General features: G+C 45.8%; 1 protein-coding gene across 3 annotated transcripts in view; it reads right to left on the bottom strand.

Annotated features, from left to right (window-relative positions):
• Positions 1 to 14,994, bottom strand: part of EXTL3 (exostosin like glycosyltransferase 3) — a 131,801-nt gene that overhangs the window by 30,687 nt on the left and 86,120 nt on the right. For all 3 annotated transcript variants that reach the window (XM_070794183.1, XM_019965828.2, XM_070794184.1), the window contains exons 2-3: positions 11,392 to 11,480; positions 6,825 to 9,452 (exon numbers count right to left, since the gene is read on the bottom strand). In XM_070794183.1, coding sequence (XP_070650284.1) covers positions 6,825 to 8,972 — 2,148 coding nt within the window. In that variant the 5' untranslated portion in view covers positions 8,973 to 9,452; positions 11,392 to 11,480. The remainder of the gene's footprint in view (positions 1 to 6,824; positions 9,453 to 11,391; positions 11,481 to 14,994) is intronic.

The following is a 14,994-nucleotide window of genomic DNA, read 5'->3' on the forward strand; positions in this document are numbered from 1 at the left end:
CAGTTAACATTCAACCTGGGTTCTGAGGAATTCTGGACTTTATGAATGATAAAAGAACTACTACTTAAATAGAATCCTTTCTGCCAATATGTTAACTAACCATTTGGTTTCTAAACCCAGGTAGAATCCGAAAATTCACGTTAATTAGCCAAGTATCAATTCACTTAGTAAGTATTTAATTAGCTATCATGATAAGTCTTTTCCGAATTAGTAGCAAATAACTCAGTATCTGAGGGCCTCCCCAGTGGCTCAGTGGTAAAGAATCAGCCAGCAATGCAGGAGACACAGATTCAACCCCAGGTCAGGAAGATTCCCAGGAGGAGGAAACGGCAACCCACTCCAGTATTCTTGCTGGGAAAAACCCCATGGACAGAGGAGCCTGGCGGGCTAGCCAGCAAGAAATGAAGCCTTTAACGGCCCAGCTGGCAGAGGCCCAAGCCTGAACTGTAACGACTCTTGAGTTAACAACACAGCCGGTTTCTCCTCCAACCTTCCTCAGCAGACTCCTGGGGCAACAGGACTAAAATAACCACCCTGGCATGACATTAAGTTCCCCAGACAGAACCTGCCTTGTTCAATTCTAGTATCAAGGACTGGGAGAGAGGGGAAAAGGGCTGAAAAACCACCTCATATCTCCACAATCTTCTCTTGGGCAATACAGCGCGTTCTGGCCTCATCTCCAGAGACCCTGGAGACTCCCACAGCAGTATGATACACTTCTCTCTGAATCACCATCTCCACCATGACTGCCCCATCCAGGCCGCCAGCACCCCTCACCTGGGCTCCTGCAATAGCCTTTCAACTCTGTCTGCTCTTTCCCCCATCATCCCACAGTATCATATTTCTCTCTGCTCAAAACCCTCCCCTTGCACCCTCACACACTGAGAATATAAAACCTTCAGTCCTCACCATGGCCTACATGTGCCGCCTCTGTCTCCTCCAACCTCCTCTCAAGCTCTACTCTGGATCATTCCACCCAGGGTACACAGGGTCCCCCTGCCATGGCCTGAGCACAACAAGCTTCCTGCACTTCCTGTTCTCTGTACATCCCCCCAGAATTTACATGGTCCATTCTCCCACTTCCCTCAGGCTTCTGCTCAAATGTCACCTCTTCAAAAAAGTCCTCCTAGGCACCCTATTTAAAGGAGCTGTACCCTTTATAGAGAACAGAACTAAAAATTAAGGATTGAGGGCCTCGGCTGTCAGGGACCTACAAACAAGCGAGTTCACAGCCTAGAGATGGACAGTGTTTTGAGTGGGCAAGACTACACGGTGAACAGCAAAGTCCCCTTTGTAAAACTGCAAAAGGACCGAGTTTGATGTTCTTGTTTCCACAGGATGCTCCAACAAGGCCACCCTATATACTATTTTCCAAAATGTAAAGCAGAGTGAAAAAGATGTGTTAATTGGTCAGAATAAACCAGTAACCTGAACCAATATTTTGGGTGGGGCTGTGTATCAGAGACCAGCTGGAGGCTCCTGCCCACCCAGACGCAGCCTCCTACTGACGGCAACATTAACTCTGGACAAAAATACCAAAAGAGCATTACCTAAAGACACCAGACTGAGCAGAAGGCGACACATTACGAAGGGGAGCCAAAATTTAGGAAGGAATTACTGACATGGGGAGAATCACCGCCGCTTTCCCCTTGAGGGTAGACCAGAGCTGGTACCAAGGTTAGCTTAAACTTGCATACAGCACCCAGCTGTTCTGGCCTGAGGAATAAGAGGAAAGAGCCTGGGGCAACCACCACCCCTGGAAGAAAGGAGTTGCAGCAGAGAGAGAACCAGACAGGAGAGCTCCAAGTTCTGTGTATAAAGCTCCCAGTCTCCAGGTCACCCCAGAACCATGCATTCTTTCTGCTGTTCACAAGCAGACCAGCTACAGATAAAAAGGCTGAACTAACATTTGTGTTGCCACCCAAGAGAACTTGCTGTCCAACCAAATTAACTTCCCGCTAAAACTAAAAGCTCAACACTTTTCAGAGAAATAAAACAAAATCCACAGTCTTCGCGACATTCACAATTTAATACAAAACTGTTTGCTGTACAAAGACCCAGACTAACCAGAAGAATATGACCCCCAATTACAATGAATACTCAACCCATATGCTGGAATTAGCAGACCAAGAGGTTAAAGCAGCTAACATAACTGCACTCATTGAAGTGAAGTAGGGACTTCCTAGGTGGTCCAGCGGTTAAGAATCTGCCTTCCAATGCAAGGGACGTGGGTTTGATCCCTGATCAGAGAACTAAGATTCCACACGGCAAGGAGCAAGAAAGCCCATGTGCTTAACTACTGAGCCCTCACGCTCCAGAGCCCCTGTGCCACAACTAGTGAGTCCATGCACAGCAATGAAAGATCCCACGTGAACCAATGAAGACTCCACGTGCTGCAACGAAGACTCAATGCAGCCAAATAAATAAAATACATTTTTAAACGAGGTGTATTCAGAATGGGAAAAAACGAAACAGGAAATCTCAGGAGAGAAACAGAAACTATTATTTTTAAAAACGTGGAAATTCTTAAACTGGAAAACACAGTATCTGAAATATAAAACTGACTCAATGAAGAACAGTGTAGACACCAAAGTCAGCAAATGTGACAACATATCAACAGAAATTATCAAAGATAAAAAATGATTTTTAAACAATGAACAGAACTGCCGAAAACTGCAAGACAGTATCAAAATGCCTAGTATAGTATAATGGACAAATAAAATTGTAAAATATATTTTTTAATGCCTAGTATACACAGAATGAAGTCCCCAAAGAGGAAAAAAATACCTGATTAAATATTGAATAAAAAATTCCCCAAATATAATTTTAAAATACATAAATTACTAGATTTAAGAGCCTTGTTGTTTAGTTGCTAAGTGTTGTCCCACTCTTTGTGACTCCATGGACTGTAGCCCACCAGGCTCATCTGTTCATGAGATTTCCCAGACAAGAATACTGGAGTGAGTTGCCATTTCCTTCTCCAGGGGATCTTCCCCACCCAGGCATTGAACCCACATCTCCTGCACTGGCAGGCGGGTTCTTTATCACTAAGCCACCTGGGATAAGCCCTTAAGAGACTAAGTGAAGCCCAATCAGAACACAGATCAAAGAAAACCACGCAGAGGCGCATCACAGTCAAACTGCTGGAAACCACGTGTATAGAAAAAGTCTTCAAAGTGGCCAGAGAAAAATAACACACTACCTATGGGGAAATAAATATTTGAGAAATCACTGACTATCACTACAAACAACGGCAGCCAGGAAACAGTGGAAAATCTTTAAGATGCATGAAAGTGCTGACTTCCCCCCTAGAAGGGAGCTTTTCAAAAGGCAGGCCTTCAAATCCCCTGGCCCAACGCCACCCTCCATTTGACTTCCATTAAACATTCATGACATTCCACTCAAGGAGCTAAGGAACCCGATTCAACTGCTCACAAACAAGTAAGAGACAGAAAGATACCTCTGGTGCAGCCATCCCTACCATCCCGGTGAGAGACCCCACCTCCCTGTGGGCAGCACTGTCAATTCGAACAGGCCCTACCTGATCTCAACTGAAACTCTCTTTACATAAAGCATGCTGGGCAGGAGGGTGGCAGTGAAAATCACACTTACTCTCTGCCAGACCCAGAGTAGCTTCCCCCTTGCTTGGTAAGTAATGGAAAAGAGAGAGGGATTTCACCACAGGCCCCAGTAGGTACGCCTGAGACAACCCTACTCTCTACTTGAACACCGAGGGCTCAACAGACTTCACAGCCCACAGACAGACAGCATTTGTGCCCGCTGCTATGATGGCACCCTGAGCAGAAGACACCCACAGACTGCCCAACATTTTCTGAAGTGGCAGGTAGGCTCCTGGGTTGCTTCTTTTAGCTCAAATCATCTTCCCTGAAGGAATGGAACCTGAAAGACTGCCCGGTCATCTTATAGAGATCTACTGTTAACTGTAACAAAATGAACAAAGAGGTCACGTCTGCATCCTCGTCGGAAAACCCACTCTCAGACGGCTCCTAACACTACCACTTCCCACCGCGGAGGGCCACCCTCCCTCTCAGCCCACCGTGACAGCTCTGTGCCCCAGAGGGCGGCAGCTCAACTGCTGCCCAAAACCCTGCCTCTCCTACATACTGAATAGAAAGCAGTCCAAATATTTAGAGAATGGGGTGAAATTTTCCAGCTTGAAGAGTTTCTTCTTTTTTCACAGGAACTAGGGAGAAAGACAAAAAAAAAAAAATGTGTACTACTAATACGGACAAGCTATTCAGAGCTGCCCCCAGCCTGGAGAGTTTCTGGCCCTTTCTGACTAAGCATGGTATTGCTGCAATGAGTGGCTCAGTAATCAAAGAGAACGATTTATCTCCCACCAGAGTTAAAAGGAAGGACTCATTGTGGCAAGCACTCTGCTGCACTTCAGACACTGTTAACCGTGGCGGCATCAGCTTCTCCACGTCCCTAACAAATTTACAGAAAACTCAGCAAAATGGAAAACACAGGCTGCTTTGCTAATGAGGAGCATCGACCTTTCACAGAACGATTTTTTTTTTTTTTTAATTTTGATGACATTCAAAAAGTTGTAACTAGGAAAGAAAAAAAGTGAAACGTATTTGGGAAGAAGTCTAGAGAGAAATCTCCCTGTCTACAAAGCTTTCTTAATATACAAAATAAATTCTGGGGTCAAAAGTTTGCAGCACCCTACAGTCTTTGAAGAGTCTCTGATTATAAATTCAATTAAATAAAATACAAGAAAAGATTAGCAGCAGTAGGAAGAAAGTAGCGGCATTTGTAAAAAAAAAAAAGAAAACAAAGATTTGTACAAGAGAAGAAAGGTAGTAACAGTTAAGACACAAGGGAAATTAAGTCATGGGTACAAGGAGGTTTATCAGTGAAGTGAGTCCTTAACATAAGCAGAACATCCATGCTGACTTCCATCTCCTTTGACATGAAGGAATAAATAGGAATCAAATAATTATTGGGCACTTTTCCAGTATATTAAAAAGCAGAGACATTACTTTGCCAACAAAGGTCCATCTAGTCAAAGCTATGGTTTTTCCAGTAGTCATGTATGGATGTGATAGTTGGACTATAAAGAAAGTGGAACGCCAAAGAATTGATGCTCTTGAACTGTGGTGTTGGAGAAGACTCCTGAGAATCCCTTGGACTGCAAGGAGATCCAACAAGTCCCTCCTAAAGGAAATCGGTCCTGAATATTCATTGGAAGGACTGATGCTAAAGCCGAACCTCCAATACTTTGGCCACCTGATGTGAAGAACTGCCTCAGTGGAAAAGACCCTGATGCTGGGAAGGATTGAAGGCGGGAGGAGAACAGGACGACAGAGGATGAGATGGTTGGGTGGCATCACCGACTCAATGGACATGAGTTTGAGGAAACTCCAGGAGTTGGTGAGCGACAGGGAGGCCTGGTGTGCTGCAGTCCATGGGGTCACAAAAAGTCTGACATGACTGAGCGACTTAACTGACTACTTGTATTATCTCAGTGAAAGAAAAAGTGGCTCAGTCATGTCAGACTCTTTGAGACGTCATGGACTATACAGCCCATGGAATTCTCCAGGCCAGAATGCATGGGTAGCCTTTCCCTTCTCCGGGGGATCTTCCGAACCCAGGGATCGAACCCAGGTCTCCGACACTGCAGGCGGATTCTTTACCAATGAGCTATCAGGGAAGCCCTGTATTATCTTAGATCCCTCTTTAATCCTGAAGTCAAAGGAGTTAATTAACTTATCAAAGATCACAAAATGACTATTTAATCCTAGGTCTCTACTGTGCCAAAACTCATACTTTCCCATTTACCATAATGCTGATTAGAAAATATTTCATGTGAATTAGCTCCTCAATGAAATAAATATTTTAAAAACTGGTCTAGCCTAAACGTTCCCTTTCAAGGCAAATTCTTGCTAAAAACGACTAATTTTCTTAAGCAAGCGTCGAGCAGTGATGGCTTATCAGACTTTGGCCCCTCTTTGCTGCCTTTTCTGGAAAGTACCTGTGCTGCATGGTAAAGTGTTGCCATGTGGCTTGAGATCTGTTCTTAGGCCTCACATGTAAGAGAAATGGGTAATCTCCTTCTAGATGGACAAACTTACAACAGAAGGTGGATAAACAAAGTACTCAGAACTAAAGCTCTATCCTGCATATTTGGCTATTACTTTTCCTGTAGAATACATCATCCTAACCATAACAGAGAAGAGTTTTATGAGAATGAAACTACAGAAAAGGTCCAAGGTCTCCAACTCCCAAAATACCAAACCCTGACACCAGTCTCCCAGAGGAAGACAATCCTGTGAAATGGAACAGGTCTCCTTCCTAAACCCTTTGGGAGATGATTAAAACCACAGCTCCTGGAATCAGGCACACTAAAAGCTCAGCTCCTCCACAAATGCTAATCGTGACCCTGGGCAAAATACTTAACATGTCTAAGCCTCAGTTAAGAAATCATACTAGCCCATAACTGTTACTGTAAGCTCTATAAACTCTAAAATTATGAGTGCTTCGTAAATAAACGTCAGCTTTTCATCATCATTCTCATCGTCAGCCCCTTTGTAAGGACAGAGAAGATGTCTACGAGGTCAATGACAGGGTTTTGTAAACCTTCACAGGGCCAGTATCAGTCTCCCTATGGGAACGTCTTAGGGGCCTTTGGAAGTGAGCAGCAGAGAACTGGCAAGACCTGAAAGAACTCAAACAGAAGCAAGGGTAAGAATCTGAATAGGTTAAAAAAAAACACACACAGCATCTTTACAGGAAAGAGAGCATCAAGAATGAACTAGCCTCTGGCGCGGTAAAGAAACCGCTCGTGGCTCTATCATTACCATGATGGGGACCCCAATGTCAGGCCACACCAGGTCCTCTGACGGCAGCTTGGGAGAATTCCACACCACCACGACCTTGTTCAGGTAAGGGAGGCCGTTCAGCCTCTCTAAGGAGTTCATGAGCACCTCCTCCCGCTCGTAAGTCAACATTACCACCGTGAACTGCTCCCGAGGGACGTTGCCGCCCAGCGCAGCCTGAAACTCCTTGCCGGAGCCCCCGGCCCCGCCACCAATAGGCCGGAATCCGGTCCCTGAGCCCAGGAACTTGGCCTCCGAGGGCAGCACGGGGTCAAAGGGCGTGTGGGGGAAGAGATGGAAAGGCCCCGGGGCGGAGTTCCAGCTGCGGTAGAGGTCGGTGACGGTGAGGGTGAAGTTGCGGAGGTACTTGGGCGAGGCGTAGGGCGGCTCGGTCTCCACCGGGCCCAGGTCCAGGTCCCCGGTGTCCGCCATGTTGGGGTCGGTGCCGGCCGCCTTGCCCGAGCGGTGCGGGATCTCGGCCGCGGCCTCCTCCCGGATGGGAGCCGCTGGGATCTGGATGCGCGTCCGGATCACGGCCAGCACGGTGCTGAAGATACTGTCCGTGGTGGAGAAGTAGGTCTCCCAGAGGAAGCGGCCCTGGCGCCGCATGGCCAGCAGGTCGCTGTCCGAGAGGCTCCGCAGCAGGAAGTGGACCTCAGTGACCCGCGGCTTGGGCACCACCAGCGCCGCCTCGCTCCACTGCAGCACATCCTGGTAGGGGAGCTGCACGTGCTCCCCCAGCACCACCGGGACAGCCCCGACCTCCAGGGCCTCGAAGAGCCGGGTAGCACACCCTGAGGACACAAGCAGGCGCGGGTCCCCCGGCGTGATGATGAGGGCAAAGGTGGAGAGCTTCAGGAGCTCCAGGCGGTCCTCCCGCTCGCCGCACAGCGCCCACTCAGTCGGCAGGCTGGCTCTCGGCTGGCTCTTACAGGTGAATTCCACCAGGACCTGATCGAGCTTGCTGTCTTGGACGGCCTTGAGGGTGGCGATGATCCGATCGTCGTAGTCGGCCGGGGGGTCCCCCTCCATCTCCTCCTCAAAGGAGCGGGCCTCCTGAAGGCTGGATCTCAGCGACTCTATCTTCTCGCCCTGGAAGGTGAAGAGGTATTTCCGCTTCACCGGCACCTGTGGTGGGATTTCCATGAAGTTGGGCTCCGACATGGCGTGGACTAGGGGCGACACCACCAAGTCAAAGCCAGGCCGGTACTGGGCCGCATAGAAGGTGGACTGGGCCACCATGGCCCGGCCGGTGCTGACGTTGTACAGTAAGTTCTGGGTGTCCGACTTCCGAGACAGGCTGATGATGACGTGGTTGTGGCCGTCCGTCCGCCAGTGCGGGAGGGACAACAGCTGCTTCTCCAGGTCGGCGGGCCGCAGCACGGCGGGCTCCTGCATCTCCCCTACTAGGATCACATAAAGGCAGGCTATGTCTGCATTGTCGGTGACATAAACGTTGGCTCGGGCCGTGGCCTGGAAAGCCTGCTTGACCAAGGGATCCAGGTAGCTGCCAAAGGCGAACTGGTCACTGTCATAAACATAGACGGGGAAACCAGAGGTCAGAGGGCACCGGGAATAATCGAAGCAATTGTGCAGCCGGCAGCCCCGCTGGGCCTTGGGGGGCGGGAGGCCGGCATCGTCCTTCTCCGGGAGCAGGCGGATAGGCAGGGAGAGCTTGGGCTGGTTCTGCGCCATCAGCTCCTTGTAGGAATGCTCTGTCTGGCTGATGACGTTCTTGAGCTGAAGCAGGTCCTGCTTGGCATTCTCGATGCTCTTCTTGCAGGCCTCAATCTTCAGGTTCAGCTTGGCGATTTCACTGTTCAGCTCCTGCCGCTTGGCTTCCAGCTGCAGGAGCTCCTCGCTCACGGACTCGCGGATGCGGCACAGGTCCAACACGTGCTTCACCTCGCAGAGTTCGCTGCCGGCCCGCGGGCCGAAGATGCGCTTGCCCGCCTCGTCTGCCTCGTCGAGGGTGGTGAGATAATAGTGAGCGATGAGAGGAAAGAACACAAGGATGATGAACAGCGTGAAGCTGAGCCACGTGAGCCGAATGCGGTTGGACCAGCGCAGCATGCAGGTTTGACCTCCGTTCCCCGCGCCCCCATTCCGCAACATGGTATAGCCCGTCATGAGTCCCTCTGCGGCTCTTGCCTCCGCTGGTCACGTTGGCTCACTCGCCATAACCACGGGTTTCTAGTGGGCCAGGCTCAGCCTCTTCTCACTCAACACGCTTTCCCAAGAGTTAGTGTGCTCCCTGGACAAGGCACCAAGTAGAATGGAAATTTCATCTTCCTCAGCTGTGACTGAAATGGTCTCTGACCCTACTCCAGCAGATTCTGAGTTCTAGCTGTAGGCCAAAGAACATGTCCTTAATCTCTATCAAAAGCCAGAGGGTACCACATGGTTGTTGAGGTGGGAGGGCGAAGGTCCCTGATGGTGGAGCCAGGGAAAAGCACCCCGGAATCAGACAGACCTCCTCAACCGCCATAGCTCTTGTTCCTTGGTTTCGCTGACCAACACATATGCATAGTTACTTTTCACAGTTATAAGGTAGCTGGTTAGAACAGAAATAAATGCCAGCCTCTTAAGTGTCACTGCCAATATTCAGGCCTGCAAAAGAAAGAGAAGTGTGTCAGTCTTGATGACCTTATGCTCAACAATCTTGCTTCCCCACTTCTGAAACTTTTTGGAAAATGCCTAAATCTTGTAAGACGGAACAATGGATTGGATCACTGGTGTGTGCCTCGAAGAATATTTTAAATCCAATATAGGTTTTATTTTTTGGCATGGATATTGTACTTGGAGTTATTAATAGTAAGAGATGGATTAGGTAAGTGTCCAAAAGCAGTTTCAGACACACCCACTTTCTTCCAATTAGAGCCGTATAAAATGATTAGCAGCTACATTCAACAAAGGGCAAAAATGTTCATAACAATTTGTTATTTGAGACTTAGGCATCGTGGTGAGACAGAGAAACACCCTCCTATCTATGTTCATTACTGACAGGAAAATTGCCTCTTTAAGTATTGGGGAAAAGCCAAAAAAAAAAAAAAAAAACAACACCTCTGTGAGGAGCTCCATTTATTATATTCAAAGTGGTGGAAAAGAGCTGAAGAGAACTCTCTGGATCTTCACCAGCAGTGGGTGCAGTAATCCAGAGACAAAAATGTATTTCCCAGCTTGCTTCTCATTTATCTTCTATATAAATAGTAACTTGGTCTTTCAGAAAGAACACTGTACTTAGAAATGGGGATATTATTTCTTATCTTTTACAGAGATTTGCTGTGAGACTTTAGGCCTCAGGTTTCTAATCTCCCAAAACAAAGATAAATGTGTGGAGATAACAATACATTGTGTTGCTATGAAAATAAAGGAGGATACTTTAGGTTAATAAATCTTGAACCAGCATTCCCAGTCCTTTTCTCTTACCAAACTTTACTATCACAAGTTATAAAACTTTTGCACTTGCTTTCTCCTCAATTTCAGTACATCTAGAAGTAAAAAAAAAAAAGGGCTTCTTTTGTGTCTCAGATGGTAAAGCGTCTGCCTGCAATGCAGGAGACCTGGGTTTGATCCCTGGGTCAGGAAGATCCCCCTGGAGAAGGAAATGGCAACCCACTCCAGCATTCTTGCCTGGAAAATCCTATGGTCAGAGTAACCTGATAGGTTACAGTCCATAGGGTCACAAAGAGTCGGACACAACTAAGAGACTTCACTTCATGCCAAAAATACCTCCAACTTCCTTCATTCATTTCCTCCAAAGAGTATTCATCATACTCCTTCATGTCTAAGACATGCTAAGTATAACCGTGGGAGAAGCTAGGATGTAAAATAATCTTTGACCTCAGGGAACTACTTTTAGCCTAAAAAACACACAGACAAACAGCAAGGAAACTACCCCAAGACAGTGTAAAATGAGAGGTAATTTATGGCCAGCATTTGGCTCAGACGGTAAAAGCATCTGCCTGCAGTGCCGGAGACCCGGGTTCCATTCCTGGGTCGGGAAGATCCCCTGGAGAAGGAAATGGCAATCCACTCCAGCGCTCTTGCCTGGAAAATCCCATGGACGGAAGAGCCTGGTAGGCTACAGTCCATGGGGTCGCAAAGAGTTGGACACGACTGAGGGACTTCACTTTCACTTTATGGATGCTCAGTCAGTCTCTCTAGCTTCCACCTTTGCTAACCATGTGTAACTATTAAATGTTTGATAGAGTCATCTCTCCTTTTAGATAAAAATAGAAAGTGATGACAATGTTACTAAGAGGTTTGAGTAAGCAGACCATGAGATAAGGACAACAAAACCCAAATAGTAATCAATCATGGAAAAAAACCTAAACTTGGGTAATTTAGTTTAGCAGCTTACCAAATATCCATGTAGGTCAATATTAAAGCATTATCCTTTTAATTCAAATGTTAAAAATATCCTTTTTTGTTTTCAAAATAAAAAAATGTGCTCTGCATTTATGAGCAAATCCTAACAAAGAAAGGATGGGGTGGAGGAAAACAAGTGGCAAAATCCGGGCGACTCGGCCGCTCCACCCCCTCTCACCCTGTGGCTCAGGCCCCTCCTCTCTGGCTCACGCAGCACTGCGCTTCGGTGCGTCATCTCCTGAAACAGTCACCTCCGGGGCTTCTCTCCTGATTGAAGACAGAGAAGCGACAAGCTATTAGGGAAATACTCAATACTGAAGAATTTATTAACTGTCCACTGTGAAAAGGCTTCTCATGTATACAAGGCAATCACAGAATTTATTGTTCAAATGGAGACAGTATTTTAAGTGAAAAGCGGTCCTATCAATAAATACACTTGGACAATAAGCATAATTTGGCACTCTCAAAGGCAAACCATCCAGCTATATGGTTACCTGTTTATGTGCTCCAAGAGGGAATAAACCAAAGCACTAAAATGTAGAAAAGTCCTTACCTTTTAGAAGTATATACTGAGATATTTACCGACGATTTATCTGGAATTTGCTTAAAAATAAATAGGACAAGCGTGGTGGTAAGAACTCTGGGGTATCAGTGAAACAAGATGAGTCATGACCAGACTGCTGTTGACACTGAATGATGGGGAGAAACTCAGGCCTGCTTTTACATGTGTTTAACATTTTTCATATTAAAAACTCAAAAACAAACTATACAGAGTCTAAACAAGATGTCTTTAAAAAGTCACCTGGAGACTGACTACACAATCTCATATTGCTAGCACCACCAACTTACAGTGAACAGAACTGGAAAAAGAAACAAGTGCCCTGATGGAAACCAGTAATTCAACATTGACTCTAAAATTTCTATCCCCATCAAGTTCCATCTTTTACTGGAATTAGGCAAAAGTGTCATCAGTGCTCTGAAGCATGAACTTTCTTTCCCAAACAGCTAAATCCATCATTTCAAGCACAAAAGAAAAACAAAAACACTTAGAATCTCTTCTGCCATTCTCTGGAGCATGATAATGAAGGTACTAGGATCTAGAAATAAGTCACATGAAACACTGATAAGGAGCAGTCTCCTTATCCATGTAACTCCACATGCAATACACGCGCCTCACTGATTCTGTCATCTGCCACTGCACTGAACGCCCAACTTGTCAGCCTGCGCCCTACGATGCCTTCTACATGCAGCAACCAGAAGCATCATTTTAAACTTTGAGTTCAACCATGGCTCTCCGTCCCTTAAAAACGTTCAGCGCTCTCCCACTGCACTGCCAGGTCCTTCATAACTAGCTCCTGAAAGTCGCTCAGTCGTGTCCGACTCTTTGCAAACCCATGGACTATACAGTCCATGGAATTCTCCAGGCCAGAACACTGGAATGGGTAGCCTTTCCCTTCTCCAGGGGATCTTCCCAACCCAGGGATCAAAGCCAGGTCTCCCACATTGCAGGCTGATTCTTCACCAGCTGAGCCACAAGGGAAGCCCTAGCTCGTGACCACCAAGCTACTCTCTCTCCCACAGGACATCCCTGCCGCACGTGCTTGCTTAGCTTCAGCTGCACTGGCCACCTTTCAATTCCTCAACTGCCCAAGCTCTCAACTGCTTCAGAGGCCTTCTACCTGCTGATCTTTCCATCTCAAATGCTCTTCCCCAGGCTCCCCTCTGGCTGACTCCTCACCCTTCAGATTTTCACTTCTTGATATTCCCGTTTCAAGCAGCCTTTCTTAGCCCCTGACACTTTCTGGCACTGACCTACTGATCTCCTTCATAATATCTCTTTCCTGACTTTTTATTACCTATCTTTCCCAACAAAACCTCACTGTTGGGGGTAGGAACCTTGTCTGCCTGGACCACTGCCGTATCACCAGGTCTCAGCACAGTGCCAGGCACATGGTTAGCTTCTCTGTAAACATCTGTTAAATAAATGAATTATATCACCAATTACTTCCCATTCTACAAATTCTCAACTTTCCCTTGGTTGCCCGTGACACTGCACTCTCTGGTATTCCACCTGTCTCCCTGACTCGTCCCTTTCTGCTTTGCTGGCACCCACTGGCGCTCCTACCTCATACAAAAAGTGCTCCCCAAGGCTTCTGACATAATCTGATAATGAATCCATCCATTCAGATGGCTTCAACCCCCAAAGCTACTACTCCCACCCTAGCCTTTCTGCTCTGCACTAGCAGACCAGCATTTCCAGCTCCCAAAGGAGGTGACAAGAGAATGAGATGGTTGGATGACATCACTGACTCAATGGACATGAATCTGAGCAAACTCTGGGAGATAGTGAAGGACAGGGAAGTCTGACGTGCTGCAGTTCAAGGGGTCGCAAAGAGTCAGACACAATTTAGCGGCTACCTCCTCTAGGACACAGCATAGCCACTTAGTGATTCCAAATATTCCCTCTTTCCAAAAACTTTAAAATCTGCCCAAGATACTACATTCTTCCCCTTTTACAAACTAGAAACAATGTGATATACAGGAAAGAGTACAGACCTCCTGGCCAGACCTGGATCAAATCACAGCTTAGCAAGCTCTTAGATGGTCACTTAACCATGATGAGCTGCAGTTTTTTCATAAGTAAAAAACTCATGTTCAGGATTGTTATAAAAATTAGATAGTAAGAATCACCCTGCACAGAACCTCAATTTTGTAGTCTATTATTGGCTACAAGTCCTGGAGTTATTTTTAGATCTGCCAAACTATATCCATTCTTTTTTATAATAATTATAGTAACAATATATTTATAATAATAATTTACAATGTGTGCATTTATCCCTTCCTTTTATTCTACTGTCTTCACCCTAATACTGGACCATAACAAACCATTATGCCTAATCTCAATTCCCCATCAATTTATCCTGTGCATTACTCTGAATCAGAGTAATGATTCAGTTACTCTGCAATACTCAGTATTCTTTTCATCTAATAAAGCTTTAGCTTGAATAATTTCAACTGATCTGATTTTGAGTTTACCACATCTTTCTTCTGCTGTATCTAGTTAAAGGTTAATTCCACCCAATAAATTCTTAATTTCAGGCATTATACATTTCAGTTCTGGAATGTCCATTAAGTCCCTTGTTAGAGATTCCATTTCTCTATTGAAATTCTTGCATCTCTTATTCTATTTTCTTTAGCATATTTATAAGAGTAAAATTCCTTACCTAATTTTACTGTCTGGCACACCTGTAGACTTTATTCTACTATTTTTCTCTTGATTGTACATCCTGTTTACCTGTTTCTTTGCAATCTTAAGATTTTTTTTACTGTGTTCTAGACATTGTTTAAAAGTACTATAAATACAGTAGTAAATACAATTTTCCCAAGAGATGGCATATTTTCTGTCAGTTAGAAGGAATATAATTAGAGATTCTCATTATCCCTAGAAATACTTTTTGCCTTAAAGTTTACTCTGGCTGATATTAGTATCAGTCACTCAGCTTTTGTAAAAAAAATTTCATTGTTGTGATAAAACATATACAACATAAAACTGCCATCTTAATTATTTTTAAAGAGTATAGCTTGTAGCATTAATTACAGTCAAAATGTTGTACAACCATCATTACCATTTCCAAAAGTTTTCCATCACCTCAAGCAGAACTCTGTAACCAGGAGGCGGTAACTCACCTCCCTGTTCCCCGTTCAGTTCAGTTCAGTCACTCCATCCTGACTCTTTGTGACCCTACAGACTGTAGCACACCAGGTCTCCCTGTCCCTCACC

This window comes from Bos indicus, chromosome 8, assembly GCF_029378745.1.
Source record: "Bos indicus isolate NIAB-ARS_2022 breed Sahiwal x Tharparkar chromosome 8, NIAB-ARS_B.indTharparkar_mat_pri_1.0, whole genome shotgun sequence".
NCBI classification, from domain to species: Eukaryota; Metazoa; Chordata; class Mammalia; order Artiodactyla; family Bovidae; genus Bos; species Bos indicus.